Raw genomic sequence first — 12,152 nt, 5'->3', positions numbered from 1 at the left:
CAGGAAGTAAAACAAGGTGCGGGGGGCAGGGCATGTCAGGACAGAGAGGGGGCATGGCAGTTTTTACATAGGAAAGTGGTCAGGGAAGATGACATTGAGCAGAGTCCAGACTGTGAGGAGGCAAGGACTGGGGCTCTCTGGAGCAGGAGTGTTCCAGGAAGAAGGGAGTGTCACCTGAGGCAGATGACACTTGTTTCAGGAACAGCAAGAGGGTGAGTGTGGCTGGAAAGGGTGAGTGAGGGGCATAGCAGTAAGTGATGAGGTCAGAAAGGCGTGATGGAACAGGGCCAGGGCATGAGCATTGTACGTGCTTTGCCTCTGCTCAAGAGAGATTTGCTGAATAAACGAGTGAATGAACAATGAATGAACGAATGCCAAATGCCTAGGTTGTCAGGGCTCTGGGAATTTCATAGAGAGGAGCCCTGTGGGCTAGAGGGTACCAGGCTATCTTCCTGAGGAGACAGAACTTGAATCATGGCCTGAAGAAGTGGTAAGAAAAGCACAAAAGAGGAGGGAGACATCGCAGGGAGGATGTGGCTATGAGCCCAGGTGGGGAAATAAAATTGTGGGTTGAGGTTGGGGAACAGAGAGGATAGCTCATCTGAAGCTCAGGGTATGTGTGAGAGTCCATGATTGACAGGTCTATGAAAAGGTTTGGGGTCAGATCAAAGGAGCCTTGAATGACAGGATAAATAGTTTGGCCTTGAGTGTCCCATAGCAGCAGGGCCTCTGAAGGCATCTGAGTGGGAGAACTGTGTTTCATAACAAAGGGGGTTGAGTGGCCAGGCAGGGGGGACATGGTGGCCAGCTTGGAGGCAGCAGCAAATCCGAGTGAGGGAGGAGGTAGGGGTGCAGGGGGCAAGCTGGCTCCAGCCCAAGGACCAGGAAGAACTGTGGCAGGTCCTGCTGCTCAGGCAAAGGGATGGAAGCCCAGATCAGGCCTTCTCCTTCCCTGCCAGCCAGCCATGGGCCCCGGAGTCAGCAGAAAACTCCGGCCCTGGGGAGGAGGCGGCTCAGAGCCAGAAGCTGCTGAGGGAGCACTGGCAGCAAGATGCCATTGTACGTCCGCAATCAAGATACTTCAGAGGAAATCAAAAGCACCAACTGGGGAAATGAAGTGTGCACTCTCTCTTTCTCTCTCAACTGCACACACAAACTTCTGCCTCCAAAATGGGTCAAGTGAAGGCTGTGGGCGTGGGCTGGAGAGGGAGGGCTGGAAGGAGAGGAGGCCCAGGCTGGGAGCAGCCTGGGTGCTTGTGCCCACTCACCCTCCTGGCACAGGGGATGGTAGCAGCTGCAGGGTGGGGTGGGATGTGAGGATAAATATACACCTCCCCATGCATATGGATAATGCACACAGCTGCCCTGCCTGCTTCGCGTTCATTAGGACCAACTGTTTCAGGAGCAGTGGCAGGCGGGCTGGAGGGGTAATGTGCCCATTCAGAAACTGGGTAGGGGACTGCTTGCAGCTGTGCTGATACCTCCCCCCTGCCTGGAGCAACATCCCAGCCCTTCAATGCCCCCCTCCCTCTTTTCCTTCCTTCCAACTCACCACTCTGGCAGATTTGGGGGTCTCAGGGTGGGAAAGGGGCCTAGGAAGTTGGCTGAATCCCCACAAGAGCTGGGGGAATTGAAGGAAGAGTTGGGCTAGATTGCATCCTCTGGCCCCAGGATGGGCTGTTGCTTACAAACCAAAGCTCCTTATCCCCTTATTTCCAAAAGCCATCTGTAGCATCCAGGCAGGAAAAATGTTTTGGTCCTTTAATCTGGAGGCTCCAGGGAGGCCCCATTCATGTTTGAAAGGCTTAGATCCGATCTGTGCCCCAGACAGATTCCAAGGGCATGGGGATGGTGTGCCAGCATGATTTTATGTGATTCTGACATATTGGCAGCAACTGCTGGGCTCCAACTGCCCAGAGCAGGTCACCCAGGTGGGAGTGAGGACTGGGTTAGGGGGGTGAGTGTTGAGAGCCAGGCCCAGGATGAGGTCTCGTTGGTGTACTAGTCAGGGCCACCAAAAATGGCTGTGCAGATTTTCCCCTCCACAAGGACATGCCATTAAGGGGTCCTCAGCCAGTGCCAAGCTTTACACCTTGGTGTGAGCACCCTCTCCCATATGGGTCAGCAGGGGCCCAGGTGCCAAGCCTGTCTAGTCTCAGGAACATGAATTCCATTAACAAGGCAAAGAAAGATGGTGGGTGGGCAGTGGCCTCAAGCATCTGTCTGCAGTGGGCCCCTGGCTTTCTCCTGCAGTAGTCTAAATGGGCTGTAAGGGCTGGAGTGGGGCTGCTGAGCCCTGGGCAACAGCCATCCAGCCTCGTTCCTTTGTTGTCAAGGTGGGGCCGGGACCTCCTGCCCCTTCTGCTGGTGGCCTCCAGAGCAGCAGTCACCTCTGGGACTCTGGGGAAGGGTTGTGCTGATCCTGAAGAGGAGGTGGTTCGCCCACCCACCTCCCTGTTTTCTGGAGCCTGTCTCCCAGCAGGTCATGGCCTTGCATTCAGTCAAGACAGTGTGCTGGAGAAAAACGGCCTTTCCAGTCATCAGGAATCCCAGCCAAGCCATTTCCTAGCTGTGTGATTCTAGGCAAGTGACTTAACCTTTGAGGGCCTTGGTTTCCACAACTGGGAAAGAGGAATAGGAACGGTTATCTTGTAGGGACAATCAAAGGATCAGACCAGCAAATGATTAGCAAGAGTAGCAGTTTGCTTAGCTAAGGGGCAGTCCTGCCCCCAACCCTTCTAGCTTTCAGTTTCAGGTAGCCAAGTAAGTTCTATAAACCCTGCCCCTCCTAGACTCAGCTGGTTTGCTGCAATCCTGTCATTAATATTTCATTTCTTTAGCAAAGGCTTTTTGTCCCTGGGACACTGCTCTTCATTCTGGGAACAGAAACCTCTCCACGCTCCTTTGTGCAGGAGGATTCCTTAGCTCTTTTCTGGGCTTAGAAGCCTAAAAGGAAAAAGATTCCAGGGTATGAACTTGGAAACCAGCAGTCAAATAGGCGTGGGTTCAAATCCTGGCTCTGCCTTGGTCTTCCTGTGTGATCTTGAGCAAGTGAGTCAAATTCTGTAAGCCTTATCTCCAAACCTACAGTTAATACCTACAGTTAATAGTGCGGCAAGGATTAAATGATAATTGGGAAGCACCTGACACAAATGGGCGCCCCCTTAACAATTTGCCCCTGTCGACTGACCCCAGGGGTTTGGTCATATCTCCACATGCCTGTGTGGCTGGTTCTGGACACACACACACACACACACACACACACACACACACACACACACACCCTGACACAGTGCTGGACCAGCAGATTCACTGCAGGGAGCCCAAGCTCTCCTTCCCTCCTCCCCGCCCAGCTCCTGGTGCTGAGGCTTCTCTGTATTCTGCAGTGTTGGAAAAGGAAATTACTGAACAGATTGCAATTAAGGGGGGAAAGGGGGGAGAGGGAGACAGAGGCCTTAGAATGCAGCTTGACTGAGTACTAAACTGTGTTTTTGCCTGGAGCCAATCAGAAGCCTCTGACAAGAGCATGTTCCCACTTACAAATCTAATTGCAGGAGGTGTGGCTGGGGTGGCCCTGGGAGCCCCGTAAGGAGGGGGCTGCCAGCCTCTCTGGGAAGGCTGCTGGTCGCCTGGAAAGTTAACCAAGTGGGAGGGGAGGTGGCAGGGCAGAGGTCTGGGGGGTCTGGGAAAGCCTGGACTCCAGAATTTCTTCCAGTTATAATAGCTACCAATGATTTAGCACCTATTACACACTGGACAGCCATAGATTCATCTAATTCTCCGGAGAATACCATGAGGTAGATGACTATTACCTCATTTTGCAGATAAGAAGCGAGGCACAGAGTGTACCTACTACATGCTAGCTGTCGCCTAGGTCTAGGTGTTTTATTTCATCTCTTTTCAATCTCCGTACCACTTTAGTCCCATTCCACAGAGTAAAAGACAAGACTCCAAGAGAGAAACCAATTTACCCAAGATCACAGAGCCAATTTATAGATAAGCAAGGATTGAGCCCCGAGTCTCTGTAACTCCAGAGAACACACTTTGACATCGTCCTGGAGCTGGGCATTCTGGATAGATCTGCCAGATTTAGCAAAACAACAAAAACCAAAATCTAGGATGGCTAGTTAAAATTTGAATTTCAATTTCAGATAAAGACTTTTAAAAAAAAGTATTATAAGTATGTCCCAAATATTGCATGGGCTATACTTATATTAAAAATGATTCCTTGTTTATTTGAAATTTAAGTTTAACTGAATATCCTGTCATTTATCTGGCAACACCAGACCTTCTCTCTCCTCCTGCCTCAAGTTCCCCTCTACTTTGCCAACAGTTTGCCTTGGGCCTGGCTGGTGTGGCTCAGTGGTTGAGCACCACGAGGTTTGGTGGGGGCACATGCCCAAGTTGTGGTTGTGGGTCCGATCCTCAGTGGAGGGCATGCGGGAGGCAGCCAATCGATGTTCTCTCTCATTGATGTTTCTCTCTCTCTCTCCCTTTCCCTTCTCTATCTCTAAAATCAATAAAGAAAAAAATGTAAATAAATAAATAAATAAAGGTGGGCCCTTGGGACCAGCCGTGAGGGTGTGTCTCCAGACTGAAGAAGGTAAGTTCCCCTTCTTCAGAAGGGCCGAACCCTGGACTGGTGCCCACTCTACTACCTACTGTGTGACTTTGGGCAGGTCTCCCCTCCTCTCTGAACCCTCTCTAAAAGGAAGACCCAGTATCAGGTACTAGGTAATTGCGGGTACCCTCATCAGCCCTAACTTTCCTAATATCTTCTCCCTTGTCCCCATCTGTGCAAAGGATGGTACAAAATATAGGGTTATACTGCTGTGAGGACAGAAGACACCCAACACCTGGGACAGAAACCCCCAGTGGAGCAGTGATGGTCAGAGGAGACTCAAGGTGAGACCCATGGTGTGGTCGTGGAAGGCTAGAGGCTCCGGCTACTGGGAAGTGAGCTGTACTGGCTTTATCCCCCAGAGGTGGCAGCGGGCTATAGCATTCCGACCCAGGTTCCAGGCCTCTCCTGCACTAAAGGCTCTGTGATTGTTGTTTTTTTTTAATTCTCACCCAAGGATATTTTTCCATTTTTTGTTCAGATAGAGTGGGCGGGAGGGAGAGAGAGAAACATCGACGTGAAAAGGACACATCAAGTGCTGCCTCCCACACGACCCAACCAGGGCCGGGGACAAACTACAACCGAGGTAGGTGCCTTTAGCAGGAACTGAACCTGGGTCTCTCGGGACCGCAGGCTGACACTTTAACCACTGGGCCAAACCAGCCAGGTCAAGGCTCTGTGATCTTTTTTTTTATCCTCACCCGAGGACATTTTTCCATTTTTTTTGTTCAGATAGAGTGGGAGGGAGAGAGAGGAAGAGAGAGAGAGAGAAACATCGATGTGAAAGGGACACATCGAGTGGCTGCCACCTGTACGACCAACCAGGGCCGGGGACAAACTGCAACCGAGGTACGGGCCCTTAGCGGGAACTGAACCCGGGCCTCTCTGGACCGCAGGCTGACGCTCTAACTGCTGAGCCAAACCGGCCAGGGTAAGGCTGTGATCTTGAGCAAAATCCTTATCCCAGGCAAGGGCCTCAGTCTCCCCAGCTGTGAAGTAGGGCTAATGCTGTCCCACCATGTATATAAAGTGTCAGGTATGTAGGAGGAGCTTACTAAAGGGTTATTTTTATTTTTTGCTATTGGTAGTATTAATATATATCCTTCTGAAATAAAACACCTTGAAAAATGCTAACCTCCGACATAACACACTGCTTTCAGGCCCTTTCTGAGCCTCAGCGAAGACAACACATTCCAGGCTGCCTTCATTTCAGCTAAATTTTATTTGTTGGATTTTTGACAGACATCTAAATTATACATTGAATTTTCCACATGATCAAATACCACGTCCATTTCTTTATCATTTTCAAAGGGACTATAAAAAAAGAAACTTTGATGGATCAGACTGAACCCTGAAACCACATGGAGTGCAGAGCTAAAAATAAAAGGAGGTAAGAATTGGCCCCTGAGAAGGAAAGAGAAATCAAAGCAAACTCTGATGGGAATCAAGGGACGAGTCCTGGCGAGGGTGACATGGTGTCACCCTCCAGGCCAGGCCCGGATAAGGAGCTGCCAACAGTGAGGTACAGAGTGGCACAAAAATAGCCACTACTTTAGCTCAGAGGGGAATAAAGAAATTTGTCAAAAGCCAGGAGAGAGAAGTAGAGAGAGGAAGGAAGAGGGCAGGACTGTGTCCTTCCAGCAGCTTCGGGAGCTGCGGACTTCTTTCACCCTGGCACATTTCTACCCACCGGCATAATCGCTGACTTTCAGCTGTGCACAGACATGTTCCCCAGCTCAGCCCACATCAATGACACCCTCGTTTCCATAGTAACCAAGGGAGAGTGAAGGGGAAAGGGTGTGTTGCACTGGGCGCGGGGATCCAGCCAGAGAAGCTGCATGGGGAAGGTCAGTAGGAGAGAAGGGAGTTTTTCTCACAACTGGTTTGAGCACACACCCGGGGCCTCTGTTCCAGGCCTGTCTGCCCTCTGGCCCCAGCCCTCTTCCCTGCACATTCAGATGCCCTCTGCACAGAGCAAGTCTCCCCCAGACTCACTGGGGTGGAGGGGGTGGCAAGCCTGGCATCCCGTTCTAGCTTCAAATTCTATCTTCAGGTCATGGCCACAGGGGGTGGGGGTGGGACTGCGGAGAGGAAAGGGGACTTTAGAAGTATTTTGTTTTTACAAATGGAAGCTTTCAAAGTCTGCATTTTTCAGGCTTTTCTCATCTACCCCATGAGCCCCCAGGAAGGTTCAGCATAGCTCAAAGTGAAGATGAAAGCTTGTGACATCCACCATGTCACTGTGTCTTTAGCTGAAAAGCCAATCTGAACATTCAGAGACTGTTATCAGAGGAGGGGAGTGGCTTCTGCTGGCTGGCGGGGCCTGGGGAGGACTCCTGCAAACAGCTTCCTAAGTTGGTGGTAAAAGAACAAAAGTATTTTGCAGACCATCCACTGTCTGAACCAAAGTTCTATATTACGTTGTTCCAAAATTACAGACCTCAAAGCAGGCATTTGCCCCCCAGCGCATTATTTGGGGGGAAAACACATTTTCAAGTGCTAGAGCCACATGCCAGCCTGCCGGCAGGGGATTTCGGTTCCCTGTGATTCTGTTTGCCTCTATTCAAAGTGAGACAGGCCCTTGGGTGAGACAGAGAAGCCAGAGGAGGAGGTAGGAGGAAGCAGGTAGCTCAGTGGTTTAAAACACCTCACCTTTTGTTTTACAAGTCCTTACAGATCTGTCCACAGCAACCCTGAGGCACCTTTTCTTGTCTGCATTAATGACTTTCACCCCAGAACACCTTTGAAGCTGGACATGCTTCAGCCTCACCTGCACAACCTTGTCCAGAAAAGCTGGGCACAGAAGGCCAGGGGCTGGAGTGGCCCCTCTGTTCGGCTCATATGCCTTGGTGGGTTTGGGAAGGGCCATTTCCTGGGATGAGAAGGCAGCTGGCCTTCTGAGGCCCACCAGCCAGCCACCGGACAGTCTCTTATTCATTCTCCGAAAACCCCTCAGCTCAGGCACCAGAACAGAGTTCAATTCAGGAGCTGGGTGATACTCTGGCTGGCTTTCACGTTTGAAGCTGGGGATTTCTTAAGACTTGGGAAAACAAGCTCTTTTTGCAACATGGAGCAGGGGAAGTCTCCCTCCAGTCTTCTCCAATCAATCAACAGAGGACACATTTTGCTGGAGAGGCAGGGGAGATGGGCAGCTGGGGTGACTCTGGCTTCCCTGGGAGTGGCCCCTACAATCACACATGTCTACCCAGTAGCAAACCCTCTCCACCCATGAACATCCCACACCGCCATTGTCAGCACTGTAAAAATTGATCTCCTCTAAAGATCGATCTGCCTGCCTTTTCTCAGTGGAGCAGGTTCATGGTAAAGCTGCATTTATTTTTAAAATCTGATAGCAACGGCCTATTGTGATCATTTAAACACAGAATTCTTTGAGCTTTAGAAATCCCTTCTATAGGACTGCCATGGAGAAGCCAGCTAATCTCAGAGTCGGCTGCTCCCTGCTCCACTGAACTGGAGAAAGCCTGTTTACGCTAGCCTGAGCCCTCCATGTGAGGGCTTTCTAAGGACCTTGTAATTTTTCTGGAATTAAACCTCCCACCTCTCCTTACATTCCAGATGTCATTACAGTCAAAAGTCATAAGAATTTGCTTCCCTGTGTAACTGGCTGGGAGGGTGGAGATGGGGGTATGTTTATGTGGTGACTTGTTTGCAAGAAAGGATTTTTTTCCCTTTCCAAAGGGTGAGGATTATATACACAGTCTCCTACCTGCATGACAAGATGGTTTAATCATCTGCTCTTCCTCCCCTTCCCCCCCCCCCCCAGCAGCTTCCCTCCGGAAGGAATGCAGCCCTGGCTCAGTGGTGATGGTAAAAATCACTGACCAGCACCAGCAAACATTGTCTGTTCTTTCAAAGCCATGGGGAGAATGTAAGGGACAGGTCAGTAAATAAATGAATGCAGCATAAGCTGCTTCTTCCTCTTTTCCTTTTCTTTCCTTTTTTTTGAAAAGAAAAAAAAAAGCCCACTGGAATTGTCTGAGCTGCAATGCAATCTCTTGCTCATTTAAAAGATCTCATTTTCTAATCATGTGCTTTGAGACATTTAATACTATTTCAATTATGCAGAGGAAATAATATAATTCCTTTATTTGAAAAATGATACTGAACCTCAGAGATCAGTTAAATCTACTGCTGGAATGGGGATTCTTTTTAAACTGTGTTGTTCCCTCTCTTCAAACAGCTGTAGCTGTACACAGATGGAGAAACATTTGGTCAGAAAGTAGCAAATTAGTGTTTTTCAGGACAGAATTCAGCTCCCGAAGCTCCTGCATCTCCATTCGTCTAGATTTTATTTCTTCTTTGCAATGACATTTTTGCAGACCCAGTTCATGCCGTCCTTTGAGGGAAATGGGCAGAGAAATGCAGTGTTAGTTATAAGAAAGTCATTATACACCCAGTAGGGGTCTAGGGTCCACCCTCCCCAACCACTAGCTCCAGGGAGTTTCCTTGCCCCAGGGGCCCACCTGGGTGACCAGGGATAGTGACCTCCTGGGGAGGAGGAGGGAGGCTTCAGAGCATGAGACAGGAGAGAGACGGGAGGGGGAGTGCCCAGTGTCTGAACTTGAGATGGGTCCTCATGAACTCCCTTTGAAAAAATAAACACATCTGCCTGGATCCAAGGCCTGATTGAGGAGCTATCAGGAAAGATTCCAGCCATTTTTGGCTTGTTCTAAAAGCTGACCTTTACTAGGGCATTAAATTCAATAAGCCACGCTTCTGGTGCCCTGGTGTGTTTACAGTGTGGCAGTGTACACTTGGGTTAAATTAAATTTCTTTTTGGAAAAACAAACCAAGTGCAGTGTGTGTTACTAGACACACACTAAGGCAATGTGCATTTATTTCTCTTTGTGCAGCACTACAGAGGTTTGGAAGGGCCTGGTCTGATTCTTGTAATTTTAAGCACTACCAAGTAGTGGGACTAGAAAGAAGGGTCACTTAAAGGCACAGTGACCTTGAAAGTGTCCTCTCTTAGAAGGCTGGAGAGGGACAGAGGTAAAAACCACACAATGCCTACAGCCACCTGGCAGGTGGCATGATTTTTCCTGGATGCTAGGCCTGCCAAAGATGACCTCCTTTTCACCCCCCACTGGAGCCACCCCTGAAAACTCTCCCTTTCCCTAGAGTCTCTGACCTTCAGGGGTGTGCAGAGTTCCCCTGGAAGCCCAGAACAAAATCAAAGAAGGATCCTGCAACGAATCCCTTTCCACCTGCATCTGTAGCACATGCTTGCTGAGGTCCCAGTCACATTTGCACATCTCAGGGCATACATGACATGAAGAGCCCTGCATTTCCTGTGACCACAGAGCTAGTGGTTGAACCTGAACAGCTGAGCCAGCTTAAAGTAATAAATATCAGCTGACACCTTTGGCCATTCGGAGCATTAATCCCATAAACAATACATCACCGCAAAACAACCAGCAGGCATCCTATCTCCTGGCTAATCTGACCATAACCTGAATTTACAGTGATTAAAACTCCACCAGTTGCCATCAGGACACTTGGGCAGGAGAACTAGATAATCTGATGGCTGTTCCAGAGCAGACTTTAGGGCGTTTGCCAAGATGAGGCTGGCCCTGGCTGAAAGCCCGAAGGTGGACAGCACCTGGCAGCGCGGGGACAAGGAGGTGGGACGTGGAGGTGGAGAAAGGTGGCCTCCACATACCTCTCCAATTACAACTGGGTCAGCTACTGACTTGAAAAGCTGAGGCCAATTTTAAGACCATTTTATGAAAAGGATTCATTTAAAGAGAAGCATGTTTAATTTTAGTAGCTAATTGGTTTCCAGGAAAAAAAATGATCACCTGCCAGGAGACAAAAAAGATTTTATAAATAAAAGAGGGATGAATAAGATAACCATCTTCTCTTTGCCTTCGAAGCTTAATAGCTCAGCACTTATGTAGCACTTTCCATCTTCAGGACCCCGCAAAAACACTATCAAAGGTGCACACCTCAATATATTTTCCTCTATAGACACTTGCGATATTTTACCAAATCATCTTCTCAGAGAAATCAAGAACAGTGTTTCCACACTATATGAATACTGGTTCCCCCTTGTTTTATGGCTGATTACGGGGTGGGGGTTCTTTTGATTATATGTAACTAACTAAACATGAATACAGTCAAAGAGATAGAAAAAAATTATTTACTCAGCTGCAGGAACCCAAAGCAGAATGTGGAGGGTGAGGGGCAGCTTTCTCCTTGGTATCTGTTATGGAGGCAGAGGGGATTTAAACGGGGGAGCCCTGCCCTGGCCGGTTTGGCTCACCAGAGAGTACTGGCTTCGGTTCCCGCTAGGGGCACATACCAAAATGAATGAATGAATGAATGAATGAATGAATGAATGAATGAAGGGGGGGAGCCCTGCTAAGGAGCCCTGTCCTCCAGATGTCTGTGAGGGCCAGCAGTGGCAAAGCCCTTCCAGCCACAGTCCTGCCAACAGAGGGCGCTCGGAGGTCAGTACCCACCAGCTGTCCTGCTGTCCTGCTGGCCCCTGAGCCTCTGCAGCTGCCTCCAGCAACCTGGAGTGTGGGAAGCACAGGTAGATTTAATAGGGGCCAAGCTCTGTGGCTGCTCTGCCCTGATCTGAAGTGTTTGGGGGTTGGAGAGTTGTACCTTTCCTGTTATTACCAAGAGGAGAACGGGAGCTGGAGGTGAGGTGCTGTGGAGGAGACAACAGTCAACAGGGATAATACCTCTCTAATCAAACCAGGGACAAGTTCTGCCAAGTTGCCCACGGGAAAGGAAAGATAGTAGTGTTGTCCAAGATCCCTGAGGGGAGGGTCCATGTCAGACTGGCTTGAGGTTGTGTTTACAGAACCTAGCTGGGTGTCTGGCCTGTAGTACTTAATTTATATATTTTTAATTAATCCTTGTAACAACCCTGGGAAGTAGCAAATACAATTTCCACATTACGAATGAAGAAATAGGAGCACAGAACAGTGTGTGGCAGAGGCAGGCTGTGAACCCAGGCTCCAGCACCCATACTCTAACCATTTACCATTTCTCAATGAATGTGGGCAAGTGCTGGAGGGAGGAGCTTGGCCTCCAGCTTAGAGAGAAGCTGGGAAAGAGCAATTTCAGTTGTTTCTTCCTTAGGACTCCCAACTGACTACAGGGGCATGAGACTGGGGTAGCCCTAGGCCAAGTTCGTGCATAGCTTGGCTGCAGCTCTGAAGGTACCAGAGGCTGTTTTCAGCCACCCAACTCTCAAGATTCCAGGGCTGCCAGGTGTCTCCACGTGGAAGCTGCAATATTTACCTTTCTCATGTCCTAGTATATTAATTCTCCACCAAGACCACCAACTCCAGTGGAAACTCTACATTTAGAGATAACATCATAGCAAGAGGTGGAACCGTCTGCTTCTCCTGTGTGAATTAGTGCTCCACATCACTCTTACCTTAATTTGGCAAGGCTTTGTTTTTTAAAACAGATGACTGAGAAAAAAATGATCAGTTACTTGAAGTAGGTTACTGCTCCGCCTCCAAAGAAGGAAATGAACTCATAGGTTTGT

The 12,152-nt window shown here is 49.2% G+C and overlaps 1 protein-coding gene across 1 annotated transcript in view; it reads right to left on the bottom strand.

The window, feature by feature from the left end:
* Positions 1-8,699: 8,699 nt before the first annotated feature.
* ARL3 (ADP ribosylation factor like GTPase 3) overlaps positions 8,700-12,152 on the bottom strand; it is a 47,422-nt gene continuing 43,969 nt past the window's right edge. Inside the window, exon 6 of the mRNA XM_036264970.1 lies at positions 8,700-8,978. Within this exon, the coding sequence (XP_036120863.1) occupies positions 8,931-8,978 (48 nt within the window). The 3' untranslated portion in view covers positions 8,700-8,930. The remainder of the gene's footprint in view (positions 8,979-12,152) is intronic.

This window comes from Molossus molossus, unplaced genomic scaffold (genome assembly GCF_014108415.1).
Source record: "Molossus molossus isolate mMolMol1 unplaced genomic scaffold, mMolMol1.p scaffold_m16_p_17, whole genome shotgun sequence".
NCBI lineage: Eukaryota > Metazoa > Chordata > Mammalia > Chiroptera > Molossidae > Molossus > Molossus molossus.
The sequence above is the reverse complement of the archived record's forward strand: the minus strand, read 5'-3'. Positions and strand labels throughout refer to the sequence as shown.